Source organism: Mesitornis unicolor, unplaced genomic scaffold (assembly GCF_000695765.1).
Source record: "Mesitornis unicolor isolate BGI_N332 unplaced genomic scaffold, ASM69576v1 scaffold2867, whole genome shotgun sequence".
In the NCBI taxonomy this organism is placed as follows: Eukaryota; Metazoa; Chordata; class Aves; order Mesitornithiformes; family Mesitornithidae; genus Mesitornis; species Mesitornis unicolor.
The window spans coordinates 117,708-140,292 of record NW_010194146.1 but is presented as its reverse complement, the minus strand read 5'-3'; the positions used below and the strand labels follow the sequence as shown (position 1 = coordinate 140,292).

The 22,585-nt window shown below is 38.5% G+C and overlaps 1 protein-coding gene across 1 annotated transcript in view; it reads left to right on the top strand.

The window, feature by feature from the left end:
* Nucleotides 1–19,555, top strand: part of LMO7 (LIM domain 7) — a 42,467-nt gene extending 22,912 nt beyond the window's left edge. Inside the window, exons 16-30 of the mRNA XM_010187681.1 lie at nt 244–422; nt 1,086–1,146; nt 2,191–2,247; nt 4,402–4,427; nt 4,740–4,844; nt 6,492–6,584; nt 7,977–8,344; nt 10,161–10,226; nt 10,522–10,587; nt 12,494–12,546; nt 14,270–14,489; nt 15,408–15,680; nt 16,951–17,059; nt 18,895–18,997; nt 19,512–19,555. Of these exons, the coding sequence (XP_010185983.1) occupies nt 244–422; nt 1,086–1,146; nt 2,191–2,247; nt 4,402–4,427; nt 4,740–4,844; nt 6,492–6,584; nt 7,977–8,344; nt 10,161–10,226; nt 10,522–10,587; nt 12,494–12,546; nt 14,270–14,489; nt 15,408–15,680; nt 16,951–17,059; nt 18,895–18,997; nt 19,512–19,555 (1,823 nt within the window). The remainder of the gene's footprint in view (nt 1–243; nt 423–1,085; nt 1,147–2,190; nt 2,248–4,401; nt 4,428–4,739; nt 4,845–6,491; nt 6,585–7,976; nt 8,345–10,160; nt 10,227–10,521; nt 10,588–12,493; nt 12,547–14,269; nt 14,490–15,407; nt 15,681–16,950; nt 17,060–18,894; nt 18,998–19,511) is intronic.
* The last annotated feature ends 3,030 nt before the right edge of the window (nt 19,556–22,585 follow it).

Genomic DNA, 22,585 nt, shown 5'->3' with positions numbered 1-22,585 from the left:
TGGTAGCAAAACATCTGGTAAACTTTTACCTGGCTTACGACTAACCGTAGCATTTTTGGGGAAGGCGGTCTGCTCATAAAAGCCCTTTTTCCTGTCTTCACAAATTCCACCTGATTTGTGTGTCTCTCTCTCCTGTTATTGTGTTTTTTGTGTGTGTTATTTTAATGTGTTTTCACTAACTCCTGTTCTGTTCTTTGACATTATTGCCTACATTAATTTCTTGATCCTCCACACACCAAAAAGACTGGGGCAAAGACCAGCCTTCCCCGCCATATATAAGGCATAAAATCCTCAATCTCACCAGTATGGCTACCAACATTATAGGTACCTCTGAAAATAAATGGATTGATGCAACATCTGGAGAACACGTTTCAAATGTTTCCACCATATCAACAAAAAGCAGCAGCAGCCTTCGAACTTCTGTGAGTATGTTTTTGAAGGGTCATGGGATTTGAGGGGAGAAATAAACTTAAAAAGTAACACCTTGAGGATGGAGGAAAGACCTTGGAAATCTTGTTTTGACTTGTATTGCTTAAGGAACATATAGGATACTGTAAATATGGAAATGTAACTATGTACTTATTAAGGTAAATAAGATATTTTAAAGACTTGTTATTATCCGTTCATGAGTAGACACTAAGTGATCAGTATTAAAATATTTGCAGACTATGTTTTAACTATAATGAATAGAGTGTTTATTCTTTAGAAAAGTCTTTACCTCCTTTATTAGCATAAATGAAAGTTACAGCTCCAAAGAACAAGTGTATATCTGCTCTCAAATTACTTGCACATAGCACCCTGCCTGCCAAGGGGCGGAAATGGGAAGAGCTCAACTTCTGGTGTTTTCTTGCAAACTAATGGGGTTTTTTCAGCCACCAATTCACAGCTGGCTCTTGATCCCCTCAAATGCCTGCAGTCATTTTATCACGTAATACACTCAGGAAGTTTTAGATAGTTTTGTATCTTTCTGTGAAAAACATTCTGAAGTATTTCATGATATACAGTTCCTGTCAGGTGAAAGGTGTAATTGGATAAACTTCTACAAATCTAATGATCCTAAGCCCTTTATTTTGTGTTTTTTTCAGGATACAGAAACAAAATTGATAAATGGAACGCAAGGAGATCTTGGCTCTAGTGAACAAAGAGGTAAACTACTGTTGCTTTTCACCTGCAATTTGTGTGGGTTTGGAAGAAGCACAGGCACTAAACCAGTAATCATTGCAAGCTTTTATACAGTGGGCAAAGCGAGACATTAATGAACTGAATGAAAGCTAGACAGGTATCACAGAGATCTAGTTGCATCCAAACTGGGTGTACTTTGCTTCCACGACATGCTGGAGTTGGAGAACTGACAAGAAAGCAGTGTCAATGCTCCCGTCTCAGCATTAGAGGTTGTAAATTCATTGTATGGCAGGGGTGAAAGAAGGCACACAATTTATAGTAATTGCCATGGCCTTGTGTGGAGACTGAGTCAGTATGAGCATCTATTTATTTCACTGCCCAGAAAGTGTGTAAAGAGGATTCAATTTATTATTTTCCCCCCCCTATTTCAGTTGTTAGGTTTTGTGGTTAGTGGTTGTTTACTCTTATTATTTTACTTTTATTTTGGGAGAATGATGTTGGTGGTTCTGTTATGAATAATAATTTCTTACGATGCTGTGAACACTTGTAGCGCTACTTGATGATGAGTGAGAGAAACCAGGTACATAAACTTCCTAATGGAACAGTTATCCTTAAATGGGAACTTTGTATTTCATTTTATCTTGAATGCACATGGCAGTTTGTAAAAGAGTTCCCCCAAGTGATCATTTGCCCTCTGGAGATGCCTTTCTGATGACCTTAAATGGTGATTAGGCTCCTCAATCCAATTTGGCATCTCAGTCAAGGTAGCTCAAACTAGACAGGGAGAATCTGAGTCCAAGTTTGGCACATGTACTGTTGTTATAATTGGACATTGTTAGTGATAAAGTCAAATACTAATCAGTATATGATGTAACCTACTAAAAGCTGTGTTTGTTACTATGAAAGATTAGATTTCCTTTGTGTTTCAGGGGCTTTTTATTTTTCTGAAGTGACCTTGCTGTAGATTGGAGGTCTAACAAATGTTTGTTATCCAGTGGTGATAGACATTTTTTTTGAAAAAGACAGCACCTCATTTACTTGTTTGTATTCTTTGTATTTTTCAAATAGCATCTGAACCTATTTCTTTGAAAAACTTAAAAAGACGGTCACAATTTTTTGAACAAGGTAAACTGAAGAGCTAACGTTTCACGTACTTCCATGACGTTGTTCCTGCTGCACACTCTTCCTAACAAGTCTGGTGCTGGGTACTATACCTCTTCAGAGTTGTTTGTTGCGGTTACAACAAAGCAACATAATTAATTTCCCTTCTTTCCCCAGGGTCATCAGGTTATTCTTACAATTCATGGGTCTACCTTTGTGGTAATGGGTCTTTGTGTGTTCTCTTATATCTATAGCTGTTAAATCTCTTCTGTGTTGTTCATACTTTTTTTTTCACGGGATAGGCGTAAGAAGGATAGCACTTTCTGTTCAGGTTTGCTACTACCTACAAAACAAGAATAACTTTGAATATTCCAGCAGAAGTTTAGCACAGATCTCAAAGAGCTGTTGATAAGATACTGAACTCTGGATTTGAGTTCGTCTTGAGTTGCAGCTCTGTGCTTTCATCTAAATTGGTGGAAAAAGGCAGCTGCTGGCTTTCCACTATGTGGTGATGTCGCAAGATCCCAAGAAGACCAATATAAATTTTGAATTGAATATGCTAGCTTTTAAAGGCAAAAAAACATGAGGCACTCGATTTTGGTTTTGTAGGTTGCTTTTTGGTGTTTTGCATGTCACAACTCACTTCCACTAACGTTGTATGTCTAATGCTATCTTCAGACTATGTGTGCCTTGCTGTTTGGCTGTAGCCTGAAAGAGTGAAATTCTGGCCCACTGGAAGTTCAGTGTTAATTTTGCCAGTGATTTTAGTGGAGCCAGGACTTTGCCTTCAGTGGTGATGGCTTCTGTTTTTTCCCAGAAGTGATATGTGAAGTGCCACAGCATAAATGTGTTAGTGGTTCTGTTTGCTTTGAAATACTTCTGCTGCATTGTATCTGCAATATGGTGGTATTTTGTTGCTGGTTGTATTTTTTAATTTGTTGGTTGGTTTTTTTGTTGTTTTTGTTTTTTAAGGCTGGCTATGAAGTTTGGGGTTTATTTTAATACATTTTATAGCAATACTGATGTAATTCACTTGTGCTTCAGGAGAAGGGGAAGGGCATATTTCTAGAGTGTATGCTCAATACAGTTTTGTTAATTTTAAACTTTTGACACTTTAGCATTATAGCGACAGGAAAATTTCCTCTTTCTAAACCTGTATAGGCCAGCATAAGCTTACAGGGGTGAGAGAGGAGGGGAGCACAGATAGGTGCTGCCTGTGCCTTTTTTTAGCATCTCCTGGCACAATTGCAGGAGACCAAACCTGCTTGTCCTAATTTCCCTGTGTCTGTTGGGATCTGATAAGACAAAACAGTGCGTATATAGATTGGACGCTAGTCTGTGATTCATTAGGTGTCTTTTGTATCCTAAATTTGACCTTTTTCCCCACTTCATGTGGTCATGCTTCAGAAAACCATTGCAACTTGTTGCTTTTATGCATTTTTATTTCTTTTTTAACTGAAATTTGGACAGCTAGATAACAAGTACACCAATAACAAACAAAAATAGCAATGGTGCTTGGAAAAGGATTATACTTACATTTGTGCTTCTCCATATTTTCTCAACTTTTATTATGTTAGCATAGTACACATCTCTCTCTATAATCATCTTGGCGCAAGCTAAGACCAAGCCTGATGGCCTCAAATAGCAGAAGGTTTGTAGTGAATGGCGACAAGTTTACCAAATTCAAGAGTGCCTCTGGGAGTAGGAAAGGAGGACAGCTGGAAAGGGAAAATACATGGTTTTGTGGTAGAGAAGTTGCCTGTGGATATCTATTGCTCTTAATTGTGTCAAGGGCAGTAGGTGAGTAGCTGCTCTACCCTGGAGCAGCATTCTGAGTATTGGTCATGCTAAAAAGTTGAGGTTTCAGAATAATAATAGAAGTGTAGCAAAGAACCTCTGAATTGCCACAGTGGGAGAGGTACTGCTAATTTGAGCAATTGCTGATGGCACTTTTAAGCATGTGAAGCTTTTAAACAATTCCATACCTTAGTTGAAAACACCTAATGCATTCTGACCTCAAGGAAGTTCACTGCGGCAAAATGCAAGCATGGCTTACTAAGGAAGCGAAAATTAGTCCAAAGCTCAGGCTTTCCACATTTACACAAGTCTTGCAGTAGTGAGTATGTATGGTTCTAATGATTTCCTTTATTTTTTTTTTTTGTCTTCCAAATCTCACAGGAGGCCCAGAGCCTGTAATGCCTGATGTAAGTACTATTTACAAACTACTAATTAGTTGTATAATCTTGGCCTTTTCAAGAAGCCCACTGCTTGCTATTGCTTTTTATACTGCTTTAAAACTGTGATCAAATCCGAGAGTACCAAGTAAGATTTTTCTAATGTGTAATGGAATGGTTGCTTTCTGTCCCTTTGAAGAAGAGATTAATTTAGGTCCTTGTCACTATAAAGCTGTAGTGTCTGTAATGGCTTTTATTTCTCACTTTAAAAATATATATTTTAAAATGTAGTGTTGATTATGTGAAACAATATAAATTTTTTTCATTTCTTCGCTGTATTAGCTCCCAGTCCCATCCATTAGTGCTCCTAGTCGTCGTGTTTGGGATCAAGAGGAAGAACGAAAACGACAGGAAAAATGGCAAAAGGAGCAGGACCGTTTGTTGCAGGTATAATTAATCTTCATAACCGTAGGCTCGCAATCCCTGGAGTGGAGCAACTGTTAGGAAAGAAAAGCAACACATGACTTCTGCAACTCTTCTTACTGGTGGCCTGGGAGGACTTTCAGATACATTTGCTGGGCTAGACAGTTACGCACACTAGCAGTTATTCAGCAAAAAGAGGACAATGCGTTAGTAAGCTTCATGAAAGCAAACCCAGACCGAGTATTTCCTACAGCCAGAAGTGCTCAGTCATCCTAAAGCTGGAATACTCAGACTGACAATAGAATTTAAAGGAAAAGCAAAGACCTAAGGGGCAATAGTCTTCATTTTTGAATATGAGTTTTAATTTTTTCTCTTTAAGAAAACTGTCTCTGGAATGAGTTTTACCATCAATTACTGTTACTACCTTATATTCAGAGGTGAAGAGAAGGCAGCCAGTGCCTGTTGAGTGAGTGCCAGTTCAGTGCCAGTGAGTTGGGAAGCTGAACCTACTGACACAGAACCACCTTGATAACCAGTTGCTAGAGGTGGAGGGAGGTGTTTCATTCAATGTTTGTGGTCTTAGGATGGCATAAAAAACTAAGCACACATCTCTGCAAAGTTTTCAGCTCAATGAAGCATAAGCCCATTCAACCACATTCAACAGTAGAAAACTGTGATGTCAAAGTACATCTTAGCAACTCTGTTAATTTTTGGATGTTTTATCTTTTGCCATTCCTTTTAGCCTACAAACTCTGCAAGGGAAGAGCTGTGCCTTCGTAATCATTTCTGTGGTCTCTTTTATGAGTTCTCCATTTGATGCCTGCAAAGATGGCTTTGAAGAATGTAAACTTTGACTCTCCTTTCTTGAGAGCAATCCCAGCATTCTGCCATCATTGTTCTTTTCCTTGCTGCTTCTTTTTTTAGTCTTGAAGTAGTAAATTTGGCCAGAGTAATAATGTTCTTTCTCTTCCCCATGATGCCGGTAATGAATTTTCAAATAACAGAGAAAGGAAGCAAAGTCTTTCTTTGCTTATTTCCAGGACCTTAGAAGGAATACTTTTGACACCATTAAACATTTCGCTTTTCTCAAGATGTTAAGTGGTGACTGACAAAACCACCAAAACTTTTTTTGTGTAGCTTGACTAATGCCCTAAGATATTACGTGGATTTCATACCAAATCCAGTCATAGGACAAATTTGGAGGCCCAGAAATTGTTTTTTTAGATAACATTCCAAAAGACCAAGAGTTCTTGCTCAAACCAAATTACTGCTTCATATTTCACTTAGTGATCACTTTATATTTACTGTATTTATGTGCCCAATTCCAAGTTAAATATTATCACTCCATCTTCAAGAAATAGCTCAGATAGCTGATTTTTGTTCAAGTGGGAACCAAACTGTAAGAGGGGGAATATAACAGATGAGAGATCAGTTATTATGAGACTTAGTGTGTAATAAGCCTGGATTCTCTGAAATTAATTGCAGAACTCCTTTTCATTGTATTTGAGCCAGGATTTCCTTCACTTGTGGCAGACCTAATGTCCTTGTGGAGCTCAAGCACCATGATCTGTGGTGATTACACACCACATTAAACAACAGTAGTACCTTTTAATGCTGGTAAAACATACTGTATTTCTTATTTGTGTGTTTAACTTCAATCTAACCTAACAGGAGAAATACCAACGAGAACAAGAAAAACTGAGGGAGGAATGGCTACGAGCTAAGCAAGAAGCAGAAAAAGAGAGCTCCAAATATTTTGATGAGGTAGGCTATGAATGTGGCTTCACCTTTGACTGTTTAGTTTCATGGTGGCTTTTTTCCCTAACAGTAGAAGCATGCAAGCAGGCAAATAATTTATTTTGCTGTGTCATTTATCATCTTTTCATTTTGGAAAATAAATCATTGTCTGTGACTTGGTGGAAAGAGGTTGCGAAAATGGGAAGGAAAGAGCAAATGTGATATTTTGAGACCTGTTGAATTCTGCTTTTTTCCTTGTGGACTGGCTGAGTAACTAACAGCAGAAATATGTTGGTGGAAAAATTACAGCATGTATGGTTTATCATGATCAGAATGAAATAGTCACCTTTGCTGTATATTTGCCTCATGTTACTTGTTGGAATTCAGCTTCAATACGTCATCATTAGGCAAGTTCGTAAGTGCCTGGCTTGTTACTTGCATCCAGTTCATCCTGTCTCTGATAAATTTTCATACCAAATCAACTTTAGGTCTGCTGTCAAATATTTCAAAATATTGAACACCTGTAGTTTCTGTAGATGGCAACTTTTGTGGCTGTTGCTTATGGGAAGATGAACAGGTTTTTTTCCCTGAGTGTGGGTGGTGTCTGAGATCTCTTGTTTATTGCTAGGCACGTGCTGCTTCAGGCATCCTAGCTGGATCAGCTGTGTTTATATAGTCACGAACAAGTAGACTGTAATTTACGGCTTAAGACTTCAATAAGAAAGCTCTTTGAGCTCTTAAAGCTCTTTGCTTGACAAGAATGTAAACCATTTCATTTTATTACTTTTTTATTAGTAGAAGTTAAGATGGACCAGTCCTATATTGACAAACAGTATTTGTTCTCTGCAATTAAAATATCTTTTGACCACTGTAAGACCTCTTCTCATGTTTGAGGGAAGAGTATAGTCGTAGATCTGAGGCTTGACTTTCAAATTTAGGAGAATGTAGGAGGATGGGGGTTTCCTTCACGTGATGATTTACATGAAATTCACTGATGTGATGTACACATCCAGTATAAATCTTGGTGTATATGCTCTTAGGGACGTCTCAGGTTTCTAAGTCAAAACAGTAGGGAGAAATACTGAGTATCATGGAAGAATGTGTATTCTGTGGGTATCTAAGTGAGGATGGGCTGGCTTGAAGTGTAAGTGATACTTTAGAAAGCAGAATGTTTCACATAGTTGTGGCTGTGCTGCCTGTGGTGCTCACTAAGGCTGCCGTGTGGAATGAAGCTGTTGCATTAGGAGAATGTGCTAGCAGGCACTCAGAACGTGAAACCAAAGTACACCCTGAGTGTTTGGGATGCTTTTTACACAGTCTTTCCTCATAGAATAAACTAACTTCTTTCTGAGTGAGAAACCTGTTTAAAAAATAAAAGCTCTCTCACCTAAAAACTTTATATTTCTTTCTTTGCCACAGGAGCAGACTGTTCTAACCTTAAACACATCTGTCCCTGCACGGGCTCCATCTGTGTCCAGCTGGAGGGCAAGCCCTGAAGTAAATATTCCTGAGGAGCCAGAAGGAGATGGAGGGAGCGAGCTGGCGGAGCACTTGTCGGGCGAGGAAGAAGAGAGAAGGCGGCTTCAGGAGGAGCGGAGGCTCCAGGAAGAAGCAGCCCTGCGTTTTGAGCGAGAAAGGGAGCTCCAAGAGCTGGAGCTTGAGAGACAGCGTCAAGAGAGGGAACAGCAGTATGCTGAGGAGCAGAGGAGGCAGGCGGAGATGGAGGAGCAGAGGAGGCAGACCGAAAGGCAGAGGGAGCCGTCAATGGAGACTCCTCAGTACCAAAGGTGTGCACTCGTGATGGGATGTACTTCGTTCTGCATTAAAAATTCAAATACACTTCTAAACAGAGTGCGTATGTCCTGAAAATATAAGTGGGTTCATGTAAGATTCATACTGTAGATTAGTCAGGCAGTGCAAGATACCACAGGATAGCCTTTCTTTCTAAAGACAGAAAAATCGAGCATAAGACAAAGTCTTTCCCCATGAATCAAGTGCTCTGTTAACCCACTTCAGCTCATTTTTAAATAGGAAGTGTAAATACAGTAAGTACAGCCAAATCAAAGATGACTTGAAGCACTTAGCCTGAAGATTTCATAACCCTGCATAAGCTTGTGAATTGAGAGCCAGTGGTTCAGCATACAGTGCTTTCAGAAGAAACACCAAGTTAATTATTTTTTGACTGATTTTCCAGACTCCTCTCATTTAGCTCGACAGTGCAACAATAAAGATTAATTGCACTGCTGAGTTAATTTGTCAATGAGGGGTATCATGGTATATGAGTGAACAGATACTGACTTAGATATCTTAGTCTGATAGAAACATCGACTGTGGATATATTTAGTCTAGAGCATGAAAGACTTCTTCTATTCTTTTCTTGAGCAGCTTGGGGTTTTTTTTAAACAAAAAACCTAGAACAAAAAAACCCCAGCTATTAGTCTACAAGTGCATGTTCTTTCCCTGAAGTTTTCAGACTACTGCTACACAGGCATCATGGGAGATTAATCTGTCTGAAACAGATTAAATCAGTAACTTTTCCTTATTTCTTGTGCATTTAGCTTACTGCCTTGTGTATGACTAGCTTTGCTGTTTCTCTTGGGGATTTTCCTCTGTTCTTATATAAGTAATAAGAGATGACTGAAGATAACACATGATATCAAGTTAAGCCTTGGGAGAAGAAAATATGATTATAAAATGGCATATATTTGCAGGGGAAATTGTGAGACTTGGAATTACTTCATCTCGTTGTAAATGGCTGCTGCTTGAGATCCCTGCTGAGCAAAGCAGTGGCACAGTTGTTACAATGGCTAAACAGGTTCTTCTTGGTGTATGAGCCAGGCTATCTCTACAGTTTTAGCTTGCCCCAATTGCAAGATAATAGGACTTTGTGTGGTAGCTTATTAAGCTGCTGCAATATCTGCATATCTAAATCCTTGATATCTGCTTTAGTCTCTGGAGATTTTATCGCTTCTGTGGTTGTTGCCAAAGGATGTGCTTTGCTAAACAAGGATGACTTTGCTTAACAGTAAAGGAACATATTTAGTGAAACTGGGTTAAAATATCTAGTGTTAAATGTTTGCTTTACAATGCTATCCAAAGATAAGACTTGAAATCTGACATATTATGTATAAACATCTGTGAAGGCATGATACTTGCTACAAAGAGCACTGAGGATGGGTACAGGCAGCTGGAAGAGCTTTGTCTGTGCAAGCTAGTGAGTGCTTCTCTGTGGGTTACCAACAGCACCTATACAATTTGTCCTTGCTTAATGCAGAGGAGTTGGAGTAGATGACCTTTAAAGGTCCCTTCCAACCCAACACATTCTATGATTCTATGATTCTAATTTGCTGGAATATATATGTAACTTTTAGGGAACTGCTGTGTTTGGACAAAGCTTACCTCCTGGCTTTGAAACGGATGAGAGAATCACTGTCACATACTGATAGTAATGTTTGCAGTGTCTTAAAAGCTCTTTGGGGTTTTTTTCTAACACATCTGAACTTTCTCATCCTTCTCTTTGTATACTTACCGTTCACTCAATTTCTAGAAAATGCGGGGGTTTTGTTTAATACTTATTTTCTTTTATCTGTATTTTGCTTCTAGACATTATGAGCGCTATGAAGTATCTAAAACAATAGAGGATCGAGCTGGCCATCCTCTCATTGACAGGTAATAAGAAATTGAATTGATCAGTAGGTTGAAACATCTCCAACAATAAGTAACCATTTTGGAATGCTCAGGTTTAGGTTTATTATCACTTATAAAAATGTATTTTCAGCTATTGTTTGCCTTTCTTTTTCCGCCTTCTTGTTAGTTGTTTTTCTGACTGATAAAATTAAAGGCTGCTTAGAACTTTTAACTGTTTGAGTTTCTTTTTCCTTTTTTTTGAATATTTTTAGTAGGAAATATTTACATATGTCTTTTTCTGTATATGAATATAATGTGTTTGTTTTTTTTTCTATAGGCACTATGAGCGTTATGAAGTTTCTAAAACCATTGAGGAGCAACCTGACCAGTCATTTCCTGACAGGTATGTGAGATGGTGAATCTCTGTGTAGACTGTAACATCACCGTTTCTGTGACAGAAAGCTTTGAAACTTCCAATAAACTTTAGCTGTGGAGCTAAGTGTATACTTTGAATTGCTGATGTGTTTTGCAGGTTTTATGCCATGTTTTCATATTGAGAAAACAAGCAGTCAAGCTTTTTTGGCAAGTTATACGCTGCACTGTAAACAACAGTCAGTAGGATTTTACTTGGGAGAAGCAGAACTATAAGGAAGCAAATATGTGGGTGGTACTAGACTTACCTGGCTGGAAAACAATTTGAGATAATATTGTGGTTGTGTCATAATGTGCTACACAAACTAAGGTGCAGTCATCCCCGTCAGGATTGTGCAACTTTGGAGAGAGTAAACAGGGAGGGAAGTGACAGACAGCAGCTTATTTATCAGGAAGATAGTAGATGTGCCACTTGTTAAGTTACAATCACTTACTTTGGCTATTTTCTATTTTGTTTTGCTTAGTGGTTTGTTTGGGGGTTTTATTATTGGGTTTTGGGAGTTTTCCTTTGGTTTTATTTCAATAGAATGTATCAGGCGCTGCAGATTTGGGCTCTTTGAATAGACAGCTTTTTCTTCTCCCTTTTAATAGCTGAGCTATCACTAAAAAATGTTGAAGTAACCTAAATCCAGAATGCTTGTATCAAGCCCTTGTCTTTGATGTCATCCCATAGTTTTGAAGGATCACCTCTGCTGCATAATTTAGTCAGTTCTTGTAGTTGGAGTGAACGTAACTTTTATATATACGTGTATATTAAGAAGAGCCCCAAGACTTGCAGTGTACAACTAATGGATCTGTAACTACTGGAAGATCTAAATCTAACTTTAGAAGGTGCCTGCTTCAAATAGTTACATCTTGGATATATGTGTAAGGAGTACACTCAATTGCTAAAAGCATCCCGGGCGAGGCTGACCTGCTCTTTGAAGCTCCTATTTACTACAAGCAACTGTGAAATTGTTTCATCCTCTCAAACAAATAATCAAATAGATCTGCACCATAGCACAGACAATAGGAACTTGAGGGTGCAAGAAATGTGATGTAGTTTATTCAACATTTGTTTACAGACAAAGGACAAGGCTCCCTCAAAATGCAGTTATGATGCAGCCCATGCCTGTACATGTAACACATTGCTGTAGCAGCTTTGAGTTGTGACCCAGCAAAGGACTTCTGTTCCTTTCTGAAGTATTTAAAACTAAGAAACTGGCTCAACTAATTACTTGAGACTAATAATACAACACAGAGGTGTTGCTGAAGTTCCTGCTCTGTATTGTCCAAATATCAGTTTTTTGCCATTTGTCTTCCTATATATTGAATGACATTTCTTGGCTAAAACTCATTTAAAAATTATGCTGCTGGGTGTAATCAGTGAATAATAAATTTCCCAAGAACAATCTGAATGCAGTGTTTGAGGAGGCATTTTGCTTAGTCTAGTAACTGTGCTGAAGTATGATTTAAGTTTCTCATTAAATTAATTGATTTGTAAACGTGCTTTGAAAGCTCTCACTTCTTTGACTGTCTGACTGTAGTCTTCACAAAGCTTTCATAGGGAAGAAGCGCGTTTTTTACATGTTTTTGTGGAAGGAAATACAGTGTTCAGTTCCGTATAACTGAAACACTGGAAACTTCTGATACACAATTTTAACTTTTAATCAGTCATTACCCATTGACTTGTAAATGTTGACGTTTTTTCCCCCCTTAATATCCTGTTGGCCTTTGCTTGGGTATTTTTGCCCCTTGTTTTAAGGATAGCATAAGTTGTTGATGGAAGAGATGGTAAAAAAAAGGGCTGTATGTCTGTGGTTTGCAATTATAAGATCTTTGTCCCTGGTGAGGTCTCCTTGTTGAGATAGAAAAATGAATGTTTTCTGTATCCCTAGGAATAAGTCCAAGTCAACTTCAGAACTGAATGAGTTCAACACAATCAGAAATGGTAAGCACTGTTAAATTTCCATTATTTTTAAAATGTTATTTTTTAAAAAAAAAGGTGTCTTGGACATAGTCTTCCTAAGAAAATTGTCAAAGTGCTTTTTGATAGCTGTGTTGTAATTCAAATTCAGACCATGCAATAATTCAATGAAGTTTTAACAGCAAGAGGAAGTTCACAGAGTAACATACAAGCCTAGGACAAATATGATTAACTGCTCTCTTGAAGTGCCATAGCGGTGATTACGAACAGATCTTAGATGTTTAAAATTTAGATGACTGATATTCATATGAGATTAAACCAATTGTGGAGGTATATCATCAGAGATATATGTGATCTTGATATGTTTGCTCCGTCAGTAAAAAAAGCTACACATACCAAGATGCTGATGTATTTAATACAGCTGTTTGCTCTTTTTAACTTCTGTTAGTGTAGGAGTAACACCGCTAGAAGTCAGCTCTCAATACTGGCACAGCGGTTTTTTCATTGCTGCCTTTCTTGAATTGTCCTTCGGTTACATTACTGCATTTTTAGAGGAATCACAGAATCACAGAACGTTAGGGATTGGAAGGGACCTCAAAAGATCATCAAGTCCAATCCCCCTGCCGGAGCAGGAGCACCTAGATGAGGTTGCACAGGAAGGCGTCCAGGCGGGTTTTGAATGTCTCCAGAGAAGGAGACTCCACAACCTCTCTGGGCAGCCTGTTCCAGTGCTCTGTCACCCTCACTGAGAAGAAGTTTCTTCTCAAATGAATGTGTGCAAAACAAACAAACAAACCCTATTTATAAATATGTTTCAGTAGAAAAGGCCTGAAAGTGCTTCTTGTGTCTAAAACATGGTTTAAAAAGCGATCAGAAGTAATAATAGGAAAGTAAATGGTGCATTAGAGGAAATGTTGCAGATTGACAACACTGCTTTCACACATTAAAGCTTGGTCATCGAAACTAATAAGTCAGTAAACTGCCACTGTATTTTGTAATGGGAATCTGTAGCAATAAAACCAAGAGCAAATCTGTAGTCAGAGCAGTAATTCAAGGGATTGAAATTTCAATTGAATGACTTACCGCTGAGTAATTTTCTTAATTAGTCTTACTGTTAAAAATAGTTACTGGATCTGGGAAATAAAGAAAAAGATATTGCTTTTTAACACGTCAACACATTGGAGAAAGATAGCTTGTTTGTTTCTCCTTCCAAAATTTCAAAGGCTGTAAGATTATTCTCTCTCCCCTCCCCCCAATACATTCATATAAAGCAATGTGTTTAGTGCCTTGAATAAGGAAGGAGTTTTTGAAAACGGACAACTTACAGAAAAAAGAAAATGAGCTCCTAAAGGGAAAGAAGGTATCTCACCATTCAATTATATATTCTATACATGCTTCAGTTTATATTGGAGGACGAGTCCAAATTGTGACACTAAAAGAGATCATGCCCTTTTAAAAATACATGTATGTATGTGTACATACAAATGTATATGCATATGCACTTGGGAAGTGAAAAAAAATTACTTACTTATATTTAAGTTAAAGATCATGTAAAAGGCCCCATTAATGGAAACACAAATGAAAAAACTGTAGTAGTAATAATGAAGTATTGCCAAGTTTGATACTGGTCACCCTGCTGTGAAAAGCAACTGGAGAAGCTTGTGAATGTGCTGACGAGTGACTGCTTTTGGAGTTACAGCCAGAGTACTGCATGTGCAATAACTGCTTCCATGCCTTGTCCAAACAGGTACCCAGAGCAAGTATTCAGAGAGGTCCTGGAATGCAGGTGACTCTCAGAAGAAGTCTCAGAAGGAGCAAAACCTGTCTGCAGCTGAGCTGGAGAGACAGCAAATCCTTCAGGAAATGAGAAAGAAAACATCTCTGCACACGGACAGCAGCTGGATTAGGCAGCGCAGTTCCAGTATACACAAGGAGCCCGTTAGTATGTACAGCAGTAGTATGAGAAGGTAGGACTCATGTTAAAAATTAACTTTGTCTCTCATCAAGTATTTTTGTTTGGTTATTCTAACCTTCAGCTTGTATTATAGAGCACAGAAACACATCGAATCTGTGAAATGCTGTAAAGTAAACTGAATAGCAGCACAGATAGATAGAAGAAAGTAGCAGTATTACAGCTGGGATTAAATGTTTGTTGCAAATAACGAATGTAGATATGACCAGTAAGTAACTCAACTGCTTATTTGTTGGTCGGTGTACCAGCAGTGGAAATCAATAAGTGTGCCTTGTCATCGACAGATGTGCTTAAGAATTGCAGCCTGACAATTTATTGTGAAAATTGATTATTATGGCTAAGGAGTATACCTTTGTTTTTAATACAAAGAAATATGTCAGAAAGTCTGGAGTTTTTCTTGCTTTAAGCAATGTATGAATGTTGGATTTGTCACTTAGGAAACGGCCGATTTATCAGTCAGGAGTGTTTGGCTATTGGGCCAACACCTTGTACCTAGACGATGCCATCCAGTCTGGGTGGATTGTTATGTTCGATCTGGTATCCCTTGGAGAAAACAAAAACAAATCTGGTATCTGAAATACGTTGCTGTGCAGCGGATTTTGATACGGTTCACCCTGATAAGGCTGCACTGAAGAGTGTTTTGCCTTTATTCTGTAGTGGTTAAGTGCTACCTCTCTCTCGCCTCACCTGCTTTTTCCTGTGAGGCTCGAACTGGGCACAAAGGATAATTTGCAGCTCAAACATTTTAAATCAGTATGTGAAGAGGATTGCTCAGGGTGATCAGACAAGCATATTAATGCTAGAAAATCTTAAAAATGCTAGGATACTTATACCCATTAAAAAAAAATCAGAATATAACTCTTCTGCTCCAGCCGTACTGCCATTTACATTTGTATGTGCACCTTTCTTACAGAGGGGAGTCTTTGGACAATCTCGATTCTTCAAGAACGAGCTCGTGGAGGCACCACTCATGGCTGAACCAGTCTGCTTCCTCCTCATCTGTGTCCTCTAGTCAAGATCTCAGCCGCCCGGTGTCCACTTCAAACCGAGCCTACATGTGCACTCCTTCCTCCAGCAAAGCACCTCCTGCAGCCACCTCTGTGAGAGGCCCCTCCATGTCCCAGGCAGCCCCCCGGGCTCAGTCCCCCCTCTCTGCTTCCCAGCCAGGCTCCCAGACACGCAGCAGGTGAGCTGGTGCCCTTCTTGCCCGTAACAGTGATTAACAAGTCTGAAAGGTACCTGGAGTTTTCTGGCTGGATGGGAAGATGGAAATATGGGCTGGTATCACCTCCCTGCTCCAGTCACTCAGAAAATTCCCCAGGTTTGTCGTCACTGTTTGTCATCAGTTAAAAAAAAACAAAGGAACTGGAATAATATTTCTCTAGTCTCCAAGCTGTGTGTTGGTTACCAAAATGATTAGTAAAAGCCTGCTCCGGATGGCATTTCTGACATTTTTTTAGATTTGTTTTAACAAAAGATTCCACGCTTTATGGCCTATCTTCGTCTCTCCTCCCCCCATCCTGGCATGTGGTCAATATCATCTCAAGGAGCACTCAGGAATGCGTGTAACCCGTGACCCTGGAGAATTACAGAGTAGGATGTTGGTTTTAATCTAGGCAGAGAAAGCAAGAATTGCAACATATTTTGAAACAAAAATTGAATTCAGTTGTGGTAGGGTAGATAACTCTGCTGTTTTATATACTTGCAACAATTTCAAAATACCTTGGGATAAGACTATTGAGAATCATCCCCACACAATTACATGTATTCTATTTAACAACAGTATGAACACTATTTCACTAGCTCTACACTCTTAGGCACTTTGTGATAAATGGACTTTTTTTTTTCTTAAAAACTAGGCTCCTACATTCCTTATAGTGTAAGAAAATTACCTTTTTAACCATGTTTGCTTATCTTGTTCTCACTTCTATTTGCTAACATCTTTGTAGATCTATGGAAACTGACCTCCGTATGGCTTATGTTCAAAGAGTTAACATAATACTATGTCCAGGACTAGCCTTCTGTTATCTAACAAGGTGCAGATGGTTGGACTTGGCAAGGGTGCTCGCTAAAACTTAGCATTTGGGATAATACCTCACAAATAAGAAATAAGGCAGGAGCACAAAACCTGTGTTCTTACTTTCCAAACTTATCAATATACTTTTTATGTTTATTTGTAGAATGTATTTTATACAATGAAATATATCCCAGGAATGTGACAGAATTTCTTCATTTGTTTCTGTGTAACTTTGATCTAAATTATAACACTTCAACTTTCCCTAGCTTTCCAATCTGCTGTAAATAATATCAGTTTTCAGTTTATTTTCCCCAAGCAGACAAATAATCCACTTTTTACCGATGTGTTTTTATTTTTAATCTCAAAAAGTCTTTGATAACTTTTCTTTGTCTTTTAAACCTTTTCAAGCTGGTTTTAAGGATTCTCATTCTGTATTTAGGTCAGTCAGTGGGAAGAAAATCTGTTCATACTGTAATAACGTTCTGGGCAAAGGAGCAGCCATGATCATTGAGTCTCTTGGTCTTTGTTATCATTTACATTGCTTTAAGGTGAGAGCTGGGAGTTGCATCGTGAAGGAACAGGAACTAATCAGGAGCACGCATGGCTACTCAGTGTTATGCTCACAGGGGCTCTACTAATCAACTGCTTTGCCTTCTACTCTTGACAGCGTGGTGCATGCATAATTCCATGAGGCAGTCCTACCTGCAGGCATTTAGCACTCAGCTCTAGAAGTATTTCTTAAATGCTAGAGGTAACAAGTAGGACTTTGACAAATAAGATGGGCACATTGACTGTGAGATCAAAGTTATTCCTCCTTTGAATAGACAGCAAAAAATCAGAAGCTGCTGAGTCACTTCTCTCAGAGAAACCAGTGTCTTTAAAAATAAACAAAACAAAAAACAACAACACCACCACGAACACACACACACACACACACACACACACCCCCCACCGAAACCACCCCCCAAAAACCCCCTAAAACCCAAAACCAACCAAACAAAAAAACCCTGGCAATTGAATAATCTAAAATGACCCATCACTTCTAATCTAATCCTAGCAGACAGTGTTCATGTGGTGTTTTCCAGTCAAAGGCATGTTGGCAGCATTCAACCTGGCAGGATAAAACCCAGCACCCAAGCAGAAGCTGTGTTTAGTGCTACTCAACCCTGGTGAGATGCTGGGTATGTTTGCTCATGCTCAGCACTGAGATGTAGTTACATGATTTCCAGTCAGCTTGGAGCCTACGCAGAGCTGAAAGAGTAAATCCCTGCCTGCAAAAGATGTAAAAGCACTCCTACTACTCCTGCCCTAGGACCAGCTGGAGAATTAGACTCTGATTTGAAGGTGCTGTTGGATCCTACTTCTTCCATGGCTTTAAGAAAGAGACTTCTGTGTTTGGTCCACAATGCTTGTCTTCTGTGCCCAGCTCAAATGCAGCACCTGGAGTATTACAAGAGATTGACTCAAAGCTCTTCCTGATCCGTCCTGCCTGAGCAGGAGGGACAGGACTAATCCATGGCTCCCTTTCTGCAGGACATGTATTCTGTGTGAGGGAGTCCACCTGTAGTTCCTAACCTACGTAAGAAAATACCAAATTTCTGTTTTTCAGATCTCTGAAGATTAATGAGCTGTTGAACAGGCTGCCATCCAAAAGATTCATTTCTCATTTAAGCAGGCAAAACCATCTATCCTTCTGTAGTTAGCCAAGTACTTTGCTGCCTAAATTCAGTAAGGAGAGTGTTATGTTTTGGTTTACATTCCTTTCAGAGGGGGTTCATATGCACAGCAAAGACATGTTCAGCCACCGTAGTTAAATAGTTTAGTTATCAAGCTTTCACACTAACATCCATTCATGTGTTTTTTCAAGAAAAATGAAATCAGCCCCTTCTCTCCAATTAAGAACTTGTTTCTATTGCAAAGCCAGGAAATTGGGGGTGCCTGAGTATTTGCTGCTTTGAGGGGCAAAAGGCTGAGGACACCAGCAGTGTACAGTGCCACATGGAAATCTGCAAGTAGCACACCCAGGTGTTCTGTGCCAAAATTGCTGTTGCCATCTAGACAAGAATTGTTTTTTTCTGTGTAGAGCCAGTTGTAGTTTTCAGAGAAACCAAAGTTCAAATTAGATTGAATGAACTAATCTCTAAAAACCGTCCGCTTTATGTTTGCTTAGTTGGTGTATCTGCTACTTGTTGTCCAGTCGTCGCCTTAAAATACTTTCTCAGGATTGGTGGCATTTTGATCTACTAATCGTTACATATTTGCTTCTAGTGATTGTGGGTTTATGGTTCAAGCTTTGTTGAGCTTAATCCAAGCTGCTTTTGAACAGCATTTTTGTTTCTTATTATTTTTGTAAGGAGTTGCTAATTCTCCATCTATCGTACAGTGCATTGCCTGCGGATGCGACCTCGGAGGATCCCACTCAGGAGCTGAAGTTAGGATCCGAAACAACAAACTCTTCTGCAACGACTGCTATATCAGATTTAAAAGTAAGGCAGTCCCACTGCAGTGTGCATGACCATAGTCCTACTTTGTGCTGTAAAACCTCAAGTGTTTGCACAGTTGAGCCACTCCATAGCTTTCATGTTTAGCCCTAAGTTGGTATATCAGTGAAGAGGTTCGGCAAGGTGTGATTGTCAGCACTTGTCTCTTGTAGGCTACTCCTTCCTAACTTTTAACTTGCTGGTAGCTGATTTTACCACCTTGTTATAAAGCAGCTTCAAGCAGACAACATGGTTATAGTCATCCTGTTTTCTTCATAGATCAGAGAACGTGGTGTCAAGGAGTTGTCAGTTGCTGAGCAGGCTTGTCTTGATAACAGAGAAGTCTTTTAGAAAAATTGTCTACTTTTTTTTAAAAAAAGTAATCTGAATATGTATTTAATTCAGTCCTAGCATATACCTGGAAAGCTATTAGTTTATCCAGTGCAGGTGGCACAAATGCTGGTTTCTTTTTGCGATGCTATTATCTGAATTATAGGTCTGTGATTGGTTATTCATTTAGGTACAAGTTCAGGAGGAATTGATTTACTTACAGATCTTAATTAAAAGGTGCAGTATAATTTTTTTCCTTTATTATGGTTTGCAGAATTCTGATTTACTGGAGCATGGTGTTAAGGCTTTGAATAGTGGTGTTGATTTTTTTTTTCCTGCTGTTATAGATGATGGTAGACAACCTCCTAATTTTGACAAGTCTTGAGAGTTTTATATGACTCTATTTTTATATAGCAAATACAGACTTCTCTAGAATGAGAAAATTCATCTAAGGAAAAGTATTTCTGAATTAATTCTTGGGAAACATGTCCATATTTACTTCATGAGCCCAGCACATTTTTCTCATGGTGGACCAGAAGGCAGTGAAGGGAACAGGACACTTGCGCTACTGCACATCAGCAGGACTTGGGCACCTGCTGGCTGCAAAGCTCTGCGTCTGATGTTGTTGCTGTTTTCAGGCCCTCTTTGGCTTCAGGAGAAGGAAAAGCTGCCTGCACCACGCAGAAATAATTGTGTGATGCCTGAGCTAAAAACAGAAAACTTCACACCTCTCCTTGACGCTAAGACTGCCTTCACAGTGACTCGTGTTAGGTGTAAGGGTGCTGCTGGGATCAGTGGGAGGAGGAAGAAAATCACCCCCCTTCCATCTGGAGATGACACAGAGCACTGGGTCGTATCTCTCTGAGTTAATGTTCAGAGAATTTATCTCCTGCTTGATGACAAGACTACACCAAAGTGGCTACGTTCCTATTTGAAGCACCCAAATGTGTGGGAGGTTCAATCTGGAGCCCGCTCATGTTATTTTGGCTTTATCTTTTTCTCTTAGCGGGCAAAATTGCTGAATGGGTTGTACAAGTTCAGTACAGAAAAAAAAATGTGGCTTTTATTATTTCCTGGCAAGACAGTATTCAGGAATTTGGTGATGGTTATAAGCAAAAATTTTATCATGGATAAATTGCGATTTAGTTTGTTTGACATTACACCACATAATGTCACAGCAGTGCCTTTCAGAAGCAGAGTTGATCTGTGAGAAGCGGTTTTATTCCCTTCCCTTCAGGCTGCATCTTCTTGGGCCAGTGGGCACCTCAAAACATAATTGTGTGAGATATGAGGATATCAGGAATTGTAAGAACTCGTAGGTACAGGACAAAGCATTGAAATGAGTGATTAGCAATTGAAATTAGCTGTTTGAATAAAACAAAACCCAGCTATGTGATTACTGCAACGAAAATATACTGGCAGCACAGCCCTGGTCTGTAATGCAGATTACCTTATTTGCAGCTGGCATTTGACATCAGCCTGGCTAATTATTCATTAGTTTGGAACGTGAACATATTAGCTAAAAGGTTTGATAAACTGCAGGATTATTAATATTCACTGTGTAATTTTATGGTGTGATATTTTTGTGCATTTTTAAGTTAATTTTTTTTGGTTTAAACTTCTAGCATTGTAGTGAAAAACCAGTGTATTGGCAGATGCCCAAAAATATATACAGAGAGGCTAAAAAAAGTTCTTTTTTAGTATTGCTACAGTTATTTAGCAAACTTTAATTTTATTATTGAGGAGTAAATTTAGAAAAACTCACCCTATCTCTATGCTAATACTAAAAATAATTCTTAAAAGCTCAGTAAGGTGCATGTTCTGTGAAATATTACTTGGCCTGAAATACTTGCAGTGCTGTAGTTAGATTAAACTCAAATTTGTAGTGTTGATTAAATTTAGATTGCTAGATACAGAATGTATACCTTAGTTTGTGTTACCATTTTCGATAGGTATTGGAAATAACACTATCTGACAATTTTTAACTTGAATTTTTTAATTTTTGTAACTAAAATTTGTTAGTAGCTAGACTATAATTACAGTTTCTTTTCTCTCTCTAACAGCTGGACAACCAACCTCCATGTGAAGCGAATGAAGATGTGAAACCACTGTTGCAGATAAAAGAAGAGGTGATTGCTGCTGATGTAGATCTATAAATATATATATTGTGTGTATGTGTGTTTTTTCTAAGAGTAACTCTTGCTTGTGTAGTCTTCATAGCAATGCATTGTATTCTTCATATAACTATTTTTATTTATAAGAAAGTAATTGCAGTAAGGAAATATCTGGGGGAAATGCTTTCACTTTTTCAGCTTCAAGTACTGAGAGCACAAGGGAGAATAAGTATATTTTCAGTAATAACTTCAAAATATTTTTGAGGCTTATAATCATCTAGTTGACTTTCCAATGGTCTATGAAGAGGGTATTTTGTTTCTAAGCTCTTGAAATGAGCGTTAGAGAAATAGTTAATATAAATATATATTTGCAATTACTGTCTTTATTTTTGACATATACTGGAAGTGAATTCTCTAGATTAAAATGAAGCTGCATTTAAATGCACACGAATGTGTTTGCTTTCCATATGCTGGTTTCTAAAATTATGTGCTTTTTTGAAACTTAAATACAAAGAATAATCTGTTTGCTCAGTGGTGTTGGCATAATATTCTGTGGAATCCATTTAAGGGGAAGAGTTCTCTTTTCCCATTTGGAAAATGTAACTATCACTTTTTCCTCCACAAACTGAGTTGGAGAATGGTTGTTGAATTACAGTATATTTGTAAATAAAATTTCTGATGTTGCATTTATTAGAAGTTTTTCTTTCTTCCAGCTAAATGTGTCTGAAGTGATTTGCTGAAATACAAAGTTGTTTGAATTTCATCTAGGAAAATATTTTTTTTTATGAAAGGATTAAAATGTCCACCTAAATTTATGTAAGAACAATAGCTCTTGATTTTCCCTTTTCCTTCACAGTAGACTTCAGGTTTTATATATATTTCATCCATTAAGCTCCTCATGGTTTTTCTGTTCAGCACTTAATACGACGTCCTGTGTGCTCATTCCTGAAGCATGACAATTGGAAGAGGTGGAAGTTCCCCCAAACTTCTCTGCTGTGGCTAGAAGTGAGGTGCTGAAAATATTTTGGTTTAGCTTCTGCTCCTTCTGAAGATGCAGCTGGAATGTGCGCTGTGTTTTCCAGCAGTGGCTCCCAAATTGCTTTGGTCAGCAGCTTCCCCTAGTCCTTTCATGCACAGTTATATACCCCTG